Below are 20,671 nucleotides of genomic sequence, written 5' to 3'. Positions count from 1 at the left end.
CTCTATCCTATATAATAAAAGGGTAATATGCAAATTGACCCTAACAGCAGAGTGACTGGGTATTACTGGTCACTATGACACACACTGAACACCAGGGGGCAAACGCTCAATGCAGGAGCTGCCCCCTGGTTGTCAGTGCACTCCCACAGGGGGAGCTCTGCTCAGCCACTAGCCAGGCTGCCAGCTGCCAGTACAGCGGTGGTGGTGGGAGCCTCTCCCGCCTCCTCAGCAGTGCTAAGGATGTCCGACTGCAGCTAGGCCTGCTCCCCGCTGGCAAGTTGACATCCCTCGAGGGCTCCGGGCTGCCAGAGGGATGTCTGACTGCCAGCTTAGGCCCAATCCCCGCGGGAAGCGGGCCTAAGCCAGCAGGTGGTCATCCCCCGAGGGGTCCCAGACTGCAAGAGGGCACAGGCCAGGCTGAGGGACCCTCCCGAGTGCACACATTTTTGTGCACCGGGCCTCTAGTATGTGTATATATGTATATCTGTATCTCTAGAAGGAAAAGTTTCTTCCTATTAAAAATGCTTTTAAAGGATCCCTAATATGTTTATATACCCAAATAATTTGTTACTTATACTTCACAAGGAATATCATTTTATTACTATAATCACAATATCATAATTTCTGTACAGGAATGTATAAATGAACAATAATCAATGCATTGATAATTCATTTCATAAAGAGGGTGAACACACTATGGAACATATAAAGAAAAAATTTTGTAAAATTTCTGACCTTGAAGTGCACTTTTTAGTGCAAGTATTTAAGACACAATAGTGTTCAATTCAGCAAAGTACTGCAGAATGTCATGCCACAGTCCAGTTAATTCAGAGGGTCAGGACATGCAGCTTGTAATAAAATGTCAGACTGTGTATATATATATATATGTATATATATAAACACACATATATATATGTATATGTGTGTATATATATATATGTACACACACATATATATACACACACACACACACATATATATATAAAAACCACATGTAATTCATAAAATATATAGTGGTTATTTAGATGGTTTTAAATGATTTCACTGTGGAATCAGCATAACTGGAACAAACTTCCAAGATCTTAAAAGGAGCAATCTTCCTGCTAGGCAATGGCTTTGGCTTCAGGTAGAAATGCCTCCCAGTATTTTATTAGCTGTGAATAATAATAAAGATAAAAGATAGTCTCATTACCTTTTTGTCATTTATATGCATATATCTTGTAGAGCGTTAAAAAAACCCTATACAAATAGCTAGCAGTGATTAACATTTTACTAAAGTCTGGTTATTAAAATCATTTTAATTCCATTATCTGAAGTTTATCAATATAATTCATGTATGAATTATTTAACTTATTAATGACTTCTGGCTAATTTGTTTTTTTATGTAAGCAATATAATTTTAAAAATATCCAAAACAAGATATTTTTATTTTATGCAAAACTGTAAATAAAAACAGATTGTTAGTATAAAACAGATTACCTTAAATAAAACTACAATGAGCTTTTCCAATATAAAATGATAACATCTAAATCAGAGAATATTCATATGTTATGTTATTGCTAGCCAAAAAGAATGAGAAAAAAAGAGGGAGAAAAAGACTGACCAAGAATGGGAAAAGAGCCTGGGAAGAATGAGCTGCCAGTCTTTCCTGGATACTCCAGAGAATAGATTGAAGTAAAAACTAAGGTTACATTTAAATAATTCCTTTAAAAACAAACTTACATAACCTATTTATAATCATATTTAAAAAGTCTTATTTTATGAATTAAGTATTTAAAATGAAAATACATATTTTGAAGATACAATGTTATCACCTAATTAAAAAAATTATATAGGCAAGCTTCTAAATCCACATATTTAACTGGAGAAAGAAACCCTTCTACTCAAGACATTAAATAATTTGATCTATTATTCAAATTTATATAAAAACAGAAAAAAACCCACCTCTGCTATTATCTTGTCAAAGTCTTTGATTTAATCTAACATGAATACCATTGTCTCTGCGGGTTAAGGAGACAAATACCACTACTTGTGGCATACAATCACCACCAACCACATAAAATAAAACAAAAATCAAAACAGTATTTTTAAAAATCTAAAGAATATTATTTTTAGTTTAAGTTCTGTCTTTCATGGAAGAGAAGAATTATAATAAGAATTTACTCAAACAGGTACCATCAATAGGAAAATAAAATTAGGAAGATAAGAAAAGGGAAAAGTAGCTCAGTATATTTTTCATAACCTAAAATTGAAAAAAGTCTATCTCAGCTAGTGGTTAGAAAGAGTAGAGGCAAAAAGGAGTCGAGAGTTTCCAATTCCTTTAGCTACCATTTTTTCCTTTGCTGTTATTCATTTTCTCTACTTCATTTCTTATTCCTCTTTAAGTTTAAAAGCTCCTTTCATTGACTACCATCTTTAAAATGAAAAGTATACCAAAAGTAAATTCTAGAAAAAGTTTGTTATAAAAAAATTGGCTTACCTGTTGTTGTGTTTGTACTAATGATTCTAAGTACTTGATAATAACAGTTTTAAAATCTTTCACTCGTTCTTTCTGTTAAAGTATAATACATGAAAAAAGGTCCATTAGTATAAAACTAAATTTGATTTTATCATAAAGTTGCAGCAAATATGACATTAAGAAAAGTGTAAAATTATTATACTTGCCTCAAATCTTCCTACTTCTTTTCGAATTGTTTTAGAGATCTGTTCAAAATCTCTTTCTCCTTGTTGTACTTTTGCCTCCCACTAACAAAAACAAACAAAAATGCACAATTATTTTATTCTGGAAAAAAATTACAGAACTAGCTGTCATGATCACTCAATTTAATGTAATACCTGAAAATCCTGAGAAAGCTCAATATTGGCAAAGCCCAGTTGAGCATCATTCAAATTTATACCTAACTTTCCAGTAGTAGAGAAGCATATTAGCTTAATTTCCATTAAAATATTTCATTGTCAGATTTACTCAAAACCAGGATATTTTAGGACTTACTGAATTACAATATCCATTGCTGAATTAACTATAACTACAATGTTATGAAATAATTCTAAGTATAAAATTCGCTATCAAATAATTTAACAATGTTAGATTTTAATTTTCTCATCTTTTTTATATCATCAATTATTTCAAAATATATCAACTACATTATGCTAATTTCAAGACTACATGTTTATCACAATTTATATGCCCATGGAAATACTTTAAATTAGGAAAATTGTATGACAAACATTTAGAAAACATTTTTGTAATAGTAAAATGTCCAGATTAAAAAAAATTTGTGGAATTATGGTCTACTGATAAACATTAAAATCAGTATAGCAATAATAAAATGTGATAGTGAATGAAACAGCTAAAATAAAATGACTGAAGACTTAAGCTATGAAATGATTATTTTCCCACTATGTAACCAAAACACTGGTACATACTCTTCCAAGAGCAGGTACATTTACTTTGAGTAAATAAAGGTTGTCCTACCTCTTCAATTTCCTTATTGAAGCATGGCAAAAAAAGTGTATAAATTATAATAAACTTCTACAAATTTATTAAAATACCATATATAATACATATATATGGGGATAATGTTGCCTGTACAACTAAATGAGGGACAAATCCACCTCTAAATCTATTTTTAGATACAAAGTAAGTAATTATCTGAAATGAAAAATTAAATATAAATGTAAATCTTTTCCTTGTGTTTCTTTATTCATTCCATGATCATGTCAATGTAAAAAAAGGGCTCTGAAGATTTTAGTGAAAATCAAAATGTTAAGGTAATTAAAATATAACACAGTTCATAAAATTACAGAAAAATAGCTAGGTGTAGAATGGTTCAGAAAAAAAATTATGCATATATGAATGATTCACGGAAAATTTTAGTAAAGAGATAAATAAAGCATTTTGTATTAATCACCTCTCTTATTTCATTTTTAGCTTGCTGAATTTTATCTGGTTTGTTAGCAACCATCATTTTTGCCTCAGTTTCACGTTTTTTGAGCAAAGTAATTTGAGCATCTTCCCATTTCTGCCAGCACTTCATTCGATGGTCAAACACACCCTATAAGTGAATGACATAATACTATTAAGTGACAGTTAACATTAAAATACTTTTATACTAGAAGTGCTGTAATACTAAAAGCAATAAAACCTAGTATTTAAATTTTATTCTAATATACTGAAGTACTGAAAATAAATAAAAAGAATATATAAATTTCCATATTCACTTGCTTAAAAACAGAAATCCCTGTGACTGGATAAAAATGTAAGAGTTCAGAATAAACAGCATTGCTGAAGCAGAGGATCGAATCAGTGATTTGGAAGACAAGGTAGGAAAAAACACCCAATCAGAGCAGAGGACAGTTTAAGGGACTTTGGGACAACATGAAGCATAACAACATGCAGGTCATAGGAGAACCAGAAGAAGAGAAAGAGAAAGGGATTGAGAACCTAGCTGAAGAAATAATGACTGAAAACTTTCCTAACCTGGTGAAGGAAATAGACATATAAGTCCAGGAAGTACAGAGTCCCAAACAAGATGGACCCAAAGAGGCCACACTAGGACACATCATAATTAAAATAGAAAAAGTTAAAGACACAGAAAGAATTCTAAAAGCTACAACAGATGTAGGAGTTATGGCAAAGGTAAAACTACTAAAGTCAGGTTATTTCAGGGGGAAAAAAATTAGTCTTAACGTCAGGTTATTTCAGGGGGAAAAAAATTAGTCTTAACTGTATAAGAATTAAAACTTTTTCTCCATTTGTTTTTCTACCCTTGTAACACTAAAAAATAAAAGATCCAGAACCATACTTGCTCTTCTTAAAATGCTCTTCTTAAGATAATGCTATCTTAAAGAGCAATCCTATATAATAAAGAGCTAATATGCTAATTAGACCAGATGGTGGGACGACCTTTCGGACGACCTTCCAGAACAATCAGTTGGCGGGGGATGGGGCCACAAGGCAGCAGGCCTACTCTTGCACGATTTTGTACATTGGGCCTCTAGTTCAGTCATAACAATGTTTATCTTTGTATGTGAAGATAATCCACTCTACAGCCTGCTCCATAAGAGGGATAGATTTACACTGATGATCCACTCAACCTCCATCCCCCCCCCAAATATTTATGATAGACATTTGCATGCAAGCTCGTCTAGGTTGGACAAGGTTGCAGTTGAGTTTTCCTGGCCCACCATGAAATCTGATGCACAATTTTAATTAATTAGTACCATATTCTAATTCAGTAAACCTAAAAATATGCTGCCCAGCTTCCTGGAGTCCTGAAAGGAAGCTGATTAGTTACCACCAAACAATGAAGCTTTTAAACTCCTTGGGGAACCCATCTATTGATTTTTAAATATATAATACATTTTAATATTTATTAATATTTAATATATATAATTTTATAAATTTGGATTCCCTGTAAGAATTCTTAATAAAGAGTTCTAATGCTAAAAACGATACCCATTACCACCCTCAATCCCTGACCCTACTCTAGTGGTTCACAGAGGGCGAATACATAAGAATGCATGCAGAAAGTTTACCACTTCATAAATGCTTGCTAACAGTACTAGTCAAAATATAATGTCTTAGATGTCAGAGACGCTGTACTGTACAAGAGAGAAAAACTAGAGTTCCCTGGAATATGAGGCCAGCCCTATGCAATATTTTGAATATGTACAATTTATCTTTCTTTTGGGCGCCAATTTCTGATGTTCTTAGCTTCCATTTTGGCTCTATATTCTAATTCCCTAGTTTCAAAATTATCATCAGAAAAGTAGTCTTAGTATGGATAAAACAAAAGGCTAAGGAATATTAAATAGCTATTAGAAGTAAGATTTTATTATATATAAAGAAAGAAATGCAATGGTTTACCATTTGTAAAGATGCTTAAATTCACACTAACTAAAGAAATCAAAATGTATACAAAAAATACCTTTATTACTGGGTGGGAGAAGGATATAAATGTTGATGAGAGTACAAAGAAGTATAACCTCTTCAGATAGTAATATGGCACTAATTAATGAAATGCATATACCCTTTGGCCAACCAATTCTACTTTTAAGAATTTTATGCCCAAAGAGTTATTATCAAAATACTTAATTTATGATTGGGTTAGTTAAATAATTCAAGGTACACCTATATGCTATATGATGGAATACTATGCAACCATTAAAAATGTAACATGCTGACATAGAGACTTCTCTAAAACAGTAAGTGAAAAAAGCAGGCAAAGAACTGCATAGAGTATGCTCATTTTTTAAGGACGAAGAAAGAAATGGAAGGAGAGAATGAGACAAAAAATTAAGAAAATAAATTAGCTTCACATATATGCATAGCTAATTCTGTAAAAATACACAAGAATCTAAGAGCATTTGATTGAGGGAGGAAAGACTAGAGGTCTTAGGTAGAAAAGAAATTTACTTTTTTGGTCTATTAGAATTATTATGGGCATGTATTTTTTATTCAAATACAAATAAATTAGTTTAAAATAAATTAAAAAAAATAAAGACCACAAATATTCCCTGTCACCCTCTTCTGTAATTTCTTAACTCCTTGGAGTAGTTGACCTGTGCTAGGTTTCATTAGAAAACCAATCTGAAAGAGCTTAGTTTACTTCAAGGTATAACTTGACCATAGCTCTTAAACTCTTTTAGTCAATGAATCACTAATTCATATTTCCCAAAAAGTGTTCCATATATGTAAAAATATATTAAATGGAAAATGATTACTGTTCATATGAATTGGAAGGCTCTAGATTAAATAAAGTTAAATATTTAATTTTTTAATACTAGATATTTCTGAGCTTTTTACATGCACTCTGAGTGTACAAGACAGGGATATTGTATACATTATTTCCCAAACTCAGTTTATTGTGGTATATCTTTTGGTGTCAGTGTTCTGTAGAATATACTGTAGGAAACACGCATATAACTGTAATTCCACAAAACGTAAAAATACAGCAAGATGTAAGCAGTATGAGGCAAACTCTTTTTGAGGGATTAACATCGATTACACAGATAGGCCATCCCTGCCAGGTAGTATTTTTTTCCCACGTTAGCTCTTCTCTGCAGATCCCTCCTCACAGACACTGCCCAGCTTCCCTTTTGTACTCACAGATTTTTTACATGTGTTATACTTTTTTACAACAGCTCTCATGCTAGTGGGAGCTCTGGAATGAGGTGAGAGGTGAAATATAAAAAGGAACCATTATCTATAAACTGGATTTCTGTATATCTCAAGTTACCTATATATAAAGTATACTCTGATAACTGCTATCTATATTAACATCTTTAAATAACTGAAAAGAAAAAATTAACCACCAGGAATATAGAGTACATCTAAGAGTAAATTTAAGCAAAATTGGTAATTTTACCAAACCTAAGAAAGCACCATTCTTAAGAAAGCTAAGAACCTTTTAGTAAACTGTCACCATTAGCTTTAGAACTTAATCATCAAGAAATGTACAATGTATTACTGTTTGACTGTAGATGAATACTAATTTAATCACAGACATCAGCTGAAAAAATTTTGCATTAGAAAGCAAGGAACAAGTTAAAAGGTAAATTCTCAGTTCCCCGTTCCATGATAACTAATGTTCATAATACCAATCCAAAAACAAGATCTTAAAGTATCTTCTGAAACATAAGATAAATAATATTTAGTTTAATTGTTTGAAAATTGGAGATAACTGTAGAATATTGATTTTTATTAGTTAACTGGATTATTTTTCAACTATTCAGAAATTGAAGACTGTTCATCCCTTAAACATTGCCACTAAATAACTGAAGCTAAAGCCACCATTTACATATTTGAGGAAAAATTCTGATTCTGTCCTTCTTCTCAATATAGCTTTACTAATGATAGTAAAATCCAGTGGGTAGTTTCAGTGTGTGCTACAATGAGCAAACAAATGCTACCAGTTAGTTCCAAAGGTGTATATTTAAGTAAATGTAAATTCGTATTTGCCATTTCTCAGACCTCTTAAAAACATCAATTCTGTCTACTGTACTGTCCAACTCATAGAGAAAAAAATTTAAGCTACGAATAATCATTGTGAAGCCATTTTAGATGTACTACTATAGTATTTCCACACTTAAATACATGCCAAATTCCTTTATAAGCAAACCACTGAAGTGAGAAGAATTCAAGGAAGACTGCAAAACAAGGCTTACTTTCACTGCAGCAATAAGACGAATGTAGTCACTAAGTAGTTCTGAAAACATATAAAAGTCAGCAAAAGCTTGTTCTTGATGTAACTGGTCTATCTTCTCCTCAACCTCTGCAAGCTGAGACAAAGCTCTAGATAAAGCAGTATGATCCTCAGAATTACCTAACATGGCAGCACTTTTAGCAAAGGCAGCTGTGTTGGCTGAAAGTTCTGAAATAGAAAAGTATTCACTTTTAATGTTCACTAGTAAAGTTTTAAAATATTGCATTTTTTACCTTCTCTCTAAGTTTTATCTATTCACGAATTGCTCAAATATTTTAAAATAATTAACATAAAAGCATAAATGCTAACTGCTCAAAGCTCTACTGAAAGTTAAGAACCACTGCCTATCTTCCCAGAATATGAACTATGCTTAATAATTTAATAATCTGCCTCCCCCTTTCTACTGAAGTGCTTACTCTGTCTATTCCTTAAAATGTATATATATAAATATATTTATATTTAATATAAAAAGCATTGAGAACACACAATTGATTTATACTACTTTACCTTTAAACATTTATTTGTCATAAAAAACAATGTCCGTAATTCTGAATGAGAATATTTAGCCAACTGTACATACAATTCTCATAGATCTTACTCTTTTTTCTTTGTGTACAATAGTGTTTAGTGAACTTTTAAGAATTTCTAGAGATTTTGAACATGATCATTTTAGATACTTCAAATAAAAATAGATGTCTATAGGCTGGTCAATGACTAACAATTACATTGCTGAAAATTGCTCTGTCGCTCTGCATTATGTAAGGTGCTCTAAAAGAACCTGAAAGCCCATTTGCTAAGATATATACAAATGGCAAAAGCTATTATAAACTGCTTTCAAAAATTAGATTTCTGTAATTATTTGATTAAAATTTATTGCTGGTAATGACACATACTAAATTACTTATCAAGAATTTTAGAAATCGAACACAAAAAAGCCTTCTTTAAAAATTAAAAATAAAACCATGAAATTTAAAACTTGTAACTCAACTTTTCTATAAATTTTTAACAAAAAACCCAGATTTTTAAATAAAATGGTTCAAAAATGAAGAAAATATTTCAGAGTTTTCTAGAAAATACAGGCAGGCACAAAACAAATATTTTATAGAAAAAGCTCAAATACCTATTTTTGAATCTCATATTTCTTATTATAATCAGTTACTAAGACATCTTTACTCATTGAATAATAAATACATTTAACAAAGAGTTAATCAAGTGAACAATTTTAATCCATAATTCAAAACATATTTTATAAGCTCCATATTTTTCTACTTCTAAACTAGAAGTTAAATTAAAATAGAACAAAAATATATTAGATAACAAAGTTGAAATAGAAAAACATTCGCTTAAATTATTGTTTTCTCTCTTCCATAATAACTTCAAAATACTCATCCTAATAAAATTTAAATAAAATGTTTCAACTAACTCATGGTGCTAAACAGATAAATAATAAAGCAAACAAACCTTTTCTATGACAGACCAAGGCTTCAACATTGGCATGAAGTTTCCTAAGTTGCTGATCCAGATTTTCAAATTGCTGCTGCTTTTCTTCAAACCACTAACAACAACAAAAAAGAAAAATGGAGCTAATTTAGCCAGAACAAACCACTGTAAATTAGGTTACCAATAGCAAACACCATTCCTTGTTTTAAAGCAACAAATTAACCATGGGTAACCATAGTAGTCAACTGATGTTGCTGAGAACTAAACTCAATAAGCAAATTAATATCCTATTTTCTACTTGTACAGCTTTAAAATGCAATTGTTGGGCTCATTAATTCATCTCATTATTCAAGTCGAAAAATCAGCTCTTACTGCATCCGATTCATTCATCTTGATTGTCATTTTGTTGACAGCGTCGGCAGCCTTGTTCACCATCCTCAATATTCCTGCTCCACTCAGAGCCTGTGTATTAACTGCTCTAGGCAGCTGGAATTGAATGACAAATAAGGGCAAACAAACCGGTTAAAAGCCTGGAGGTTTAACTGGCCACAAAAGGGATTGTCCCCCCCTTCTCTGCCCCCCCAAAAGGAAGATAAAAAGGAGGTTGTATTTTCTTCACTCTCATACATTTCAATACTGAGATCTAATTTCTCAAATATACTACTTGTACATTCTCAAAGGAAAACTTAAAAAATAGACTTTCCATTTGCTTTTCTTCTGCATGTTTACATTTAGATGGAACAACAGTATGTTTGTCAAAATATATTAAGTAATTGCCAAGCACCTTAACACTGGCCACCTGTTTGCTAACAGAAATAAACTGTTCATAGAAAAGAAGAAAGTCTTGAGAAAAATCTCTTTATGCCCAGTTAAAACTGTATGATTTGTAATTTTTAAAAAATTCTGGGATCTTAAAAGGTAGCAATTGTGCCAAACAACTCAAATATAAAGAGCAGCAAGGTTATTATAATTTAAAGTCTTTCAAGTTACAAATTTGCATTTCAAAACCTTAATCAGAACATTAGAATGTACACATAAATACATTCAACAGCTATCTCTAAATATGTGCTCTGAATTTATTTCAGTACGATGCCTAAGTAACAATCTAGTACACTGAAAATTAGACTATATAAGTCATTCTTTTAAATCTGGTTGGCACTGATAATCCTATATTTATCCATGCAAAGAAGACATTTTGCTAGTAATTTAGAGTAAAGCTAATTAAAGCACTAAGCAAAAAAAAAAAAAAAAAATTAATGCTTTATTTCATCTGTTAATCCACTTACTGGACATCTCTATTCTTATATAAATTATTACACTGAAAAATATAAATACTGATAACATTTATATACAATTTTTTAAAATAGAATACCTCTGAACTTTCCAAGAACTGCCTTAAATCAGGATCCTGTAGTAAAGTGGGATGCTTTACTGTTCTTTGAAGATACCTAGATTTAAGAATAAAATTGCTCCTTTACTTATCAGTAGCACCTTATTTTAAATTTTATTTCAACAAAAGAATAAATAGGTAAAAAGATGTCCTCAGTCTACCTCCTTTCACGTCAGTCTGCCTCACTCTATTTAGAATCATAGAGCAATTTAATGATTCAAAGTTTTTTGTTCATTTGAAAATTTGAATTTATGTAAAAAGAGATATGGCAAAGAATGAGGTGGGAGTGGAGAGAGGTTAAGTAATATACCAAACTTCTCACTGCAAAGTATAAAACTCTTTATGAGTTTATCAAATAATTTTAATTTTCGATAGTTACTATGCTCCCAGTTATTACTTCAGAGTCCTAAGAAACACATCACTATACAAATACCAATCAACTATATATATACTAGAGACCCAATGCACGAAATTCGTGCAAGAGTAGGCCTTCCTGCCCTAGTTGGTTTGGCTCAGTGGATACAGCGTTGGTCTGCAGACTGAAGGGTCCCAGGTTCGATTCTGGCCAAGGGCACAAGCCCAGGTTGTGGGTTCGATCCCCAGTAGGGGGCGTGTAGGGGGCAGCCAATCAATGATTCTCTCTTAGCATTGATGTTTCTATCTATCCCTCTCCCTTCCTCTCTGAAATCAATAAAAATATATTAAAAAAAAAAAAAAAAAAAGAGTAGGCCTTCCTTCCCCCAGCTGCTAGCATCGGCTTCCCTCTGGCATCCAGGACCCAGGCTTCCCTCACAGCCCCGGCTTCTTCTGGAAGGATGTCTGGTCTAACTAGCATATTATGCTTTTATTATTATAGATACAGTAGGTCTTTGGGTTATGTCGGAGATCTGTTCCTACGGCACGATGTAACATGATTTTCACCAGAAGTCGGAACCCACCTACATAAGCACCTACATCACTCACATGAAGCACATACACAGCAGTAATGAAGTGAAACAGTAAAAAAAATTTAAAAGAAAGGTAACAATTCCTGACCTTGTGGTAAATAGATAATAAAAAACATAATACACATACTGTATGTAAATACATCGAATGACGGAGCTTTGTTTTCTTTATTACAAACTAGAGGCCCGGTGCACAGATTCGTGCACAGGTGGGGTCCCTCAGCCTGGCCTGCACCCTCCTGCAATCCAGGACCCCTCGAGGGGCCGAAACCCAGCAGTCCAACATTCCCCTGAGGGACGTAGCAGTGCCAAAGTGGCAGGCAGTCAGGGAAGATTCCCAGCCGGGGCCGGGCACAGCTCCCCTGCCACTAATCCTGGCTAGCTACACCTGACACTGCCGCCACCACCGCTTAGTAGTGCTGCTGGAGGCGGGAAAGGAGCGCTGCAGCAGCTGCACTTGCCAGCCATGAGCCCAGCTTCTGGTTGAGCGGCACTCCCGCTGTGGGAGCACACTGACCACCAGGGGGCAGCTCCTGCGTTCAGTGTTTGCCCCATGGTGGTCACTGTGCGTCATAGCAACTGGTCGACCAGTCGTTCCGGTCCTTCGGCCGTAATGTTCACTTAGGCTTTTATATATATAGGTAAATGGGAGATGGCGACATAACAACAAAATTACATACATGGAGTCAGATGTAATCCGAGGACAGTTTGTATATATTTCTTACTATGTACTTCCAAAATGGAGAATAGCTTACCAAATTATTTCCTTATCAGCAGATTTAAATTATAAAATCAGCTTTTGTACTTATTTGACAAGAACTACATTTTCTTCAATATTTCTACTTTAAAGGTTTTGCTATTATTGATAAACTAGAGGCCCGGAGCATGAAATTCATGCGCGGTACAGTCCCTAGGACTGGCCTGCAATCAGGGCCATCTTCCCCAGCTGCCCAGAGCCGGCTCCGCCCCCCCAGCCGCCACCCACCCCCAGTTCCCCGTTCACCATCAGGCAATCGGAGCCTGACGAACGGGGGAAGGGACCAAGAGGTTGGCCGTTCCCGCCCGCTTGCCAGCCCCACTCCCGCTGAGAGTTACCCTCTGTGTGTGGGGCGACTGGTGGGGCAGGGGCCCTCGCCTGGCACCACCCGAATCCCCTGCCACCCACCCCTGGTTCCTTGTTTGCCATCAGGTGATCGGAGCCTGCCAGCCAGGGAAAGGGACCAAGAGGTGGTCAGTGCACCTCATAGTGACTGGTCGAGTGGTCATTCTGGTCATTCTGCTGTTAGGGTCAATTTGCATATTACCCTTTTATTATATAGGATGCCTTCCTTACATGAAATTACATAAAATAAAAATGAAAAGTAAAGAGAAACATCATTATTAAATCACTATTAGCCCAAATTTAGACATTTTCTGTACTAACCCCCTCCACATTTCCCTGTCATCTATAATAAATTACCAAAAGGTCCACTATTGATGATTCTTGATTACTTACAGATCTAATCCTATTTTTTAAAAATTGCTCTTTCCTGCCCAACTGGTTGTTATAGCTTAGTGGTTGAGCCTCGACCCATGAACTAAGAGGTTGCTGACTTAATTCCTGGTCAGGGCACATGCCCCAATTGTGAGCTTGATCCCCAGTAGGGGTTGGGCAGGAGGCAGCTGACCCATCATCAATGTTTCTATCTCCCTCTCCCTTCCTCTTTCTCTATTAAAAAAAAATTAAAAAACATTAGAAAATTGCTCTTTCCTCAGATTAAAGATTACATAAATATTTCAATTATATTTTACCTCACAGTTAATATATGGTTATTCTATTTCTGTAGAATAAACGTAGTCAGTAATTGTTTCTACCTTTTTACAAGATTGTAAAATATGCTAAGGAAAACTTTCTGGGGAAAAAAAATGAATACTTTTTCTAAAGTGAAATTCTACACAGTGGTTAAAATTACTATTTTATCATGGGTTTTTTTTTGTGTATTTAAGTAAAATATATACCATATTAAACTTCATTTTAAGTCATTAGGCCACATAAGAAGTCTTTATAATATAAATAGAGCACTTGGTAGATATATGCAAGACAATCTACACTGCAGCTTAAAATAGCATTTGCTGTCTATATAATGAAGCCAAAAAAGAAATGCAGCAGGAACACTAATCCAGTAAATTTAAGAAATGTTGGTATTTTCCCACGGGAATTTTACTTACAATTTTAATACTGAATTTATCCAGTACTATTAAAGTAACTCATTTCATAGTTTAGACTGCTTACTGCTTAAGGAAGTTTGCATAAGTTGTTCACCTGAGTGCACACAACAACTGGTAAAAAGCTAGCACTCAGAGGTATGTGAAATGAAGAAGAAGGAAGACAAAACATCTAGTACACAACCTTGAAGAAATAGTCCAATATTTCAAAACTACATGAAAATACCTACTACTACTTATATTCTAAAATAGCTTTCCAAAGTGAATTCATATTACATAACATATTCTTTTCTTTAAGATTTATAATGAACAGCAGCATATTACGTGCTATGAGGAGTACTGCAAGAAATAAACTGCCTAGGGTTTTGTTAACAAAACTCAACTGACCATAGATTTCCTTTATCCACCTATCACATACTAGCATTGTTGAGGAATTGATTATAGAAAATGATATTCTAAAAAAAAGACAGTAAAATTTTTCTTCTTAAGGGTTACATGAAAGTAAAGAGCAACTAACCATTAAAAACAAAAATATTAAGCTTATATAATGTTAAAATTAAGAACATAAAATTAATTTTAAAATTAATATTGGTAAATATATACCAATTCAGAATTAAAGTGAGGAGGATTGTTGATATATTAAAAAAAGCATGAAGGAATAACAATGAAAAGGGGTATGGGAAGAAAGAGGAACACACAAGGAAAACAAATGAAAGATGCAATGCAATCAATGAAAAGTAAGTATCAGACTCAACAAGAGGTGGTCAGTAGTTGTTTTTTATATTTGCTGTAAGAAAAGGTTAGTCATAACTTTACAAGAATTACTTAGGGCTTTCAAGTTACTATTTACTTACCCCAAACAAAACAAAATATGAAGTAGGTTATACAAAATGCTTAAGAGGAACAAAGTCAAAAACATGTCCGTGCGAGATTCAAACACATGTGCTAATAATGAGAATTAAAAAGGGCAAAAAGAACCTGATTCTTTCATGACATATAGTTGTTCATTCAACAAATATTTACCAAGCATTTACTTCATTACCAGTTATTGTTCTGAGAACTCAGAATGTATCACTGAACAAAAGAAAACAAGATCAACTTCCCTAGGGGAGGTTATATTTTAATAATATAGACAATTAACTGTCTAAGTTTTGTAAATTATGTGAATGTGACAAGGTAGTAAATGCCACAGAAAGAAGGAAGGACAGAAAGTAGAACAAATGAGATCAAGTGTGTAAGGTTTTGTTGGTGGTGATTTAAAAAAGGTCTGAATGAAGCCCAATGATCAGAACACATTTTACTGACAGGTGATATTTGAATTTAAAAGAGGTAAGGGAATTAACCATGCAGACACCTGAGAACAAAAGCTTTCTAGGCAGTGGGAGCAGCCCGTGAAAAAACCTTAAGGTGGAAAACTGCAATCTTTGAAGGGCAGCAAAAAGATCAGTGTGGCCTCGAGAGAGTGATCAAGGAGGATAGGAAATGGAATAGGTAACAGTGACCAGTGCACACATCATGTAAGGTTTTGTGGGCCATTATAAAGACTCTGGCTTTTATTGAATGAAATGGGGAGGAGGTATTGATATGATCTGATTCATGGTTTAAAAGTATGACTCTGGCTGCTATATTGAAAAAGAGTACAGTACACCTGAAATTAATATAATATTATATGCCAACTGTAATTTAAAAAGAAACAATTATTTAAAAGAAAAAAAAAAAGGAGTAGAGGTGCAAGGATGGAAACCGGAAGAATTAGGAGCCGACAGCAGTTATTTCGGGGCATTTGGACTAGAAGAGGACTGGTGAGAAATGGTTATATTCCAGGTACTAGAAGGAAGCAATAGGATTTCCTGATGAATTAGACAATCCTAAATATCTGCCTACACTCCAAACTTCTTGATGTGAAATAGTGGATTTATCAATCTACACTGACTGTTCAGGCCTTTCCAGTGGAGTTTTGGACACTTGGCATGACCACATTCCTAAATGATACAGAGATAAAGAATGAATTGAAGTTAAATAACTTGCCTAAGGTCACACAGAGTGTGCAGTACGTAATGAAGTGCAGGCTTCTAAAGAGAAAAGGATTCTAAATGTGCACACTATTATCATGCTACTCTATATATCTGTTTTTATTTGCAGAAGTGTATCCTTACTTACAATATGGACTGAATATGCTCTTAAGATGTGAAGTACTCCCAAGAAAATCAAGACAGTGATCTAAGAAATACTCTTAATAGTAGTTTCTGCTTAATTCACTGAGTGTGGCAGGGAAGTACTTGAGTTCTTAACCACTCCTTTCTTTCAAGAGAGTAATCTGGATTCTCTAAGTTGAACAAACAAATAAATGTGTAAATGTACATACAAAGAGAAGTACTTCTCTGACCTACAAGATTCGATGTGGCTGGATGTTCCACAGATATACCTATCCTAACAAATCAATTTTAAGAAATGCCACAGAACAATTACTTTAGAAAATTTATTCCAATTCTTTTGTTTCCATACCTTAACACCTATATTTTCTTTAGTCATCTTTCTAGTGCAAACTAAACTTTCCCCTCAGTAGTACACTGTTTCCTTTCTTTCACTACTGCAAATTCCACTAAAGTGGTATTTAACAAGTAACATTTGTCAGTAAAGAAACTGTCTTCACGTATACACTAGGTTAGATTTCAGTATTTCCTTAAAACTCTCCTCAATGTTTCATACTGCTGAATGCATTCAAGTTACAAGAAAGGTGAATGTAGAATCAAATTATATGAGCTTGGTACAATAAATCTTCATTAAGTTCCTTATCAAGCATGCCATCTGAAATATTTCAAATTTACTCATAGAAAAATAGGACTTGAAAGATTTCTCAAAGGGTCATGGTTATACTTCCAGGGACTAAGCAAAAATAAGGTAGAGCAGTATCTACCTTTAATCTTAAAAAAATTCAGCCTATGACATCTTTCATAACAGAAACAATTCTAATGTCTAACCTAAACATCTCTTGATGCGATTTAAATCCTTTCTTGAGTAATTGATTGTCACAGACTAATCTCACCTTTTTTTGCATTTTTTAATTTGCAATTAAAGTTGACATACATTATTATATTAGTTTCAGATGTACACCCCAATGATTAGGTATAATATAACTTACTAAGTGATCATCCCAATAAATTTCATACCTATCAGAAAACATGCAGTTATTATTGACTGTATTCCCTAAGCTGTACTTTACATCCCCATGACTGTTCTGTAACAACCAATTTGTACTTCTTTTTTCTCTTCATCTTTTTCACTCATCCTCCCTAAACCCCCCATCTGGCAACCATCAAAATGTTCTCTGTATCTGTATGAGTCTGTTTCTGTTCTGCTTGTGCATTTATTTTGTTTTGTTTTTTAGATTTAATTGTTGATAAGTATGTATTTATTGCCATTTTGTTGTTCATATTTTTAATCTTTTTTTTCCTTCTTCTTTAGAGCCTTTAACATTTCATATAATACTGGTCTAGTGGTGATGAACTCCTTTTGCATTTTCTTGTCTGGGAAGCTCTTTATCTGTCCTTCAATTCTAAATGATAGCTTTGCTGGGTAATCTTGGTTGTAGGTCCTTGCCTTTCATCACTTTGAATATTTGTTGCCAATCCCTTCTGGCCTGCAAAATTTCTGTTGGGAAATCAGCTGAGTCTTCTGGGAGCTCCCTTGTAGATAACTAACTGCTTTTAAGATTCTCTCTTTGACTTTAACCTTTCCATTTTAATTATGATGTGTCTTGGTGTGTGGCCTCTTTGGATTCATCTTGCCTGGGACTCTCTGTGTTTGCTGGACTTATATGTCTATTTCCTTCACCATGTTAGTGAAGTTATTCATCATCATCTTGTCAAACAGGTTTTCAATTTCTTGCTCTCTTTCTTTTCTTTCCGGCAACCCCATGATGCAATTAAATGTTGGTATACTTGAAGTTGTCCCAGAGGCTCCTTACACTATCCTCATTTTGGGGGTTCTTTTTTGCTGTTCTGATTGGGTGTTTTTTGCTTCCTTACATTCCAAATCGCTGATTTGGTTCTCGGCTTAATCTACTCTACTGTTGATTCCCTGTAAATTATTCATTTCAGTTAGTGTAGCCCTCATTTCTGACTGTTCCTTTTTTATGCTGTTGAAGTTCTCACTGTCTACTGAGCATCCTTATATCAAGTGTTTTGAACTCTGCATCTAGATTGCTTCTCAAATTTGTTTAGTTCTTTTTCTAGAGTTTTGTTCTATTCTTTCATTTGGAATATATTTCTTTCTCTCCTCATTTTGATAATAGCCAACCTATGTTTCCTTCTATGATTAAGTAGAGCTGCTAAATCTCCCAGGCTTGGTAGAGTGGCCTAATGTAGTAAGTATCCTGTAGGGTCCAGTGGCACAGCCTTCCAATCACTCAAGCTGGGTACTTGAGATGCGCTCCCCCGTTTTGGGCTGCATACACCCTACCCTTGTGGCTGAGCCTTGTTGCTGTTGGTATGTTAATGGGAGGGATTTACTGCCATGCTGATCAGCCGCAAGGACCGGCTGTGACCACTAACCACCAACCTCTAACCACCATGGAGGATCAGTTGTAAAGGGGGCCCACCCCACAGAGTAGGACTTACTTTAGCAGGGCTCTGGTACCTGCTGAATCTAATCCCTTGAATGTGTGGCTTATTGTTGGGGTTCAACCTTAGCAGGTCCAGGGGTTCCCAAAGGTATGGACAGAGTCGGCGAAGAAGGAATGACACGGAGACAGCGTTCAGGTGATCAGCCTAGCCAGGTTCTCTAGCCAGATTCTCCAGCCAGGTTCTCCCACCAGGTTCTCTCGCCAGGTTCTCTCTTTATTCTCCTGTTACATCTGTATTTATACCATTTGATTTTAATCCTATCCATTCTATTTCAAAGGTTAGGGTGTTTGTTATCTCCATTCCAAGGTCACTACTCTACTGTTCTGTTAAACTACAAGGAAGTAACTGAAGGAGATTATCCTAAGTAAAGATTATGTAGCTTAAGCGTGATTGTTCGTAGTTAAGGTGATTAACTACCCGCCTGGCACTTAGTTAAGGGGTTTTACTGATTTATTCCCTTCCTTAGTCCTGTTAATCCCTAACTCCAGGGAAAAATCCCCACCTGGGGAAACAACCTTTCTCAGAGAGGTGACCTTGGTTAAAACACATAGCGCTTAGAAGGGGAGCAAACATATTAAGAACAGTATGCCATATACGCCAGGTCCCTTGAAACATATGCTGTGCAGATGTTTCTTCCCTGCAGCAACTGTGTCAAGCAGCAAGGGTGGACCGGCTTCCGGCAGCTTATGCAAGTGGTTGGATGGTGGTGCCTGACATGGTCTGAAGCTGTCCACTGAGTGCCTCCTAGGAGGTGTAGGCCAAGGTCAGTTACTGTCAGTTTTCTGCCCAGGGCCACCTGGCATGAGCTACAAAGTGATCTGCAGATGACTGCTAGTTGTCATGGGCTTGGAGGTTCTCAGACAAGGCCAAGCTGTGAACCAAGGCTGGCTGCTGCTAGTGCCAAGCCTAGACCACTTAGAGAGAGAGGTACAGGGCTCACTGAGGCCAGAAGCTGCTCGAGAGATCTTAGAAAAATCTGAAACATGAGCCAAGACAGGGCATGTGTATTTAAAAGCCACAGGAAACAGCTTCAGTGGCCCTGAAAGTTGGGTGGGGCAGGGCCTCAGGGAATCACCAGGGTGAAGCAAACAGTGTGAGCTAGGTTGATGGAGTCTCAATATAGTGCCCGCCTGCCAGCTGTGTTGGGCTCAGAAAAGGAACAAGGGCCTTTGCTAGCACTTCTGTCTGAGAGAAACGCCCCCTCACCCCCAACTCCTGCCCTGATGCCCGACACTTCAGTCCCTCTTCATATGTCTCTGGTACCTTTCAAGCTGCTGTCCAATGCTGGAGCTTAGAGGGAGTGAATCCAGAATTAGAACCTGAGTGGACCCTTTAAGAACTGCCTGGGACTCCAGCAACCCTATCTCCCTCAGCTTCAATCCCCGCTGAGGATTTTACAGCCAGAATTTATGGGGACTTCTCTTCCTGCACTGGAACCCTGGGCTGGGGGACCTGGAAGACCTTATTCCTCAGGGGTGACCTCCGTGGCCAAGATATCCCTCCCGATTTTTATCCGCCACATATGGGTGTGGGACAGCCGTGGGCAAACTACGGCCCGCGGGCCGGATCCGGCCCATTTGAAACGAATAAAACTAAAAAAAAAAAAAAAGACCGTACCCTTTTATGTAATGATGTTTACTTTGAATTTATATTAGTTCACACAAACACTCCATCCATGCTTTTGTTCCGGCCCTCTGGTCCAGTTTAAGAACCCATTGTGGCCCTCTAGTCAAAAAGTTTGCCCACCCCTGTTGTGGGATCACCCCTTTTCTTGTCTCTGTCCCTCCAATCAGTCTTGATTTGGCTTCTTTTTTAATTCCCCAGAAGTAAAACTTCCATTCAGCTGAATTTCAGGCGGTT

General features: G+C 35.4%; 1 protein-coding gene across 3 annotated transcripts in view; it reads right to left on the bottom strand.

Moving 5' to 3' along the window:
- Nucleotides 1-581: 581 nt before the first annotated feature.
- SNX2 (sorting nexin 2) overlaps nucleotides 582-20,671 on the bottom strand; it is a 51,865-nt gene continuing 31,775 nt past the window's right edge. The window contains exons 8-15 of one of the 3 annotated variants that reach the window (XR_013995859.1): nucleotides 11,020-11,095; nucleotides 10,020-10,133; nucleotides 9,669-9,762; nucleotides 8,170-8,375; nucleotides 3,896-4,055; nucleotides 2,665-2,745; nucleotides 2,480-2,551; nucleotides 582-1,154 (exon numbers count right to left, since the gene is read on the bottom strand). Coding sequence is in view for 2 of the 3 variants with exons in the window: in XM_081088892.1 (XP_080945018.1) it covers nucleotides 2,387-2,551; nucleotides 2,665-2,745; nucleotides 3,912-4,055; nucleotides 8,170-8,375; nucleotides 9,669-9,762; nucleotides 10,020-10,133; nucleotides 11,020-11,095 (880 nt within the window). In the remaining variant the exon portion in view is untranslated. Of the gene's footprint in view, nucleotides 1,155-2,341; nucleotides 2,552-2,664; nucleotides 2,746-3,895; nucleotides 4,056-8,169; nucleotides 8,376-9,668; nucleotides 9,763-10,019; nucleotides 10,134-11,019; nucleotides 11,096-20,671 lie in introns of those variants that run through there. The other 2 variants (XM_081088893.1, XM_081088892.1) reach the window with 2 other exon arrangements.

This window comes from Myotis nattereri (assembly GCF_964212035.1).
Source record: "Myotis nattereri genome assembly, chromosome: 4".
Lineage (NCBI taxonomy): Eukaryota > Metazoa > Chordata > Mammalia > Chiroptera > Vespertilionidae > Myotis > Myotis nattereri.
The sequence above is the reverse complement of the archived record's forward strand: the minus strand, read 5'-3'. Positions and strand labels throughout refer to the sequence as shown.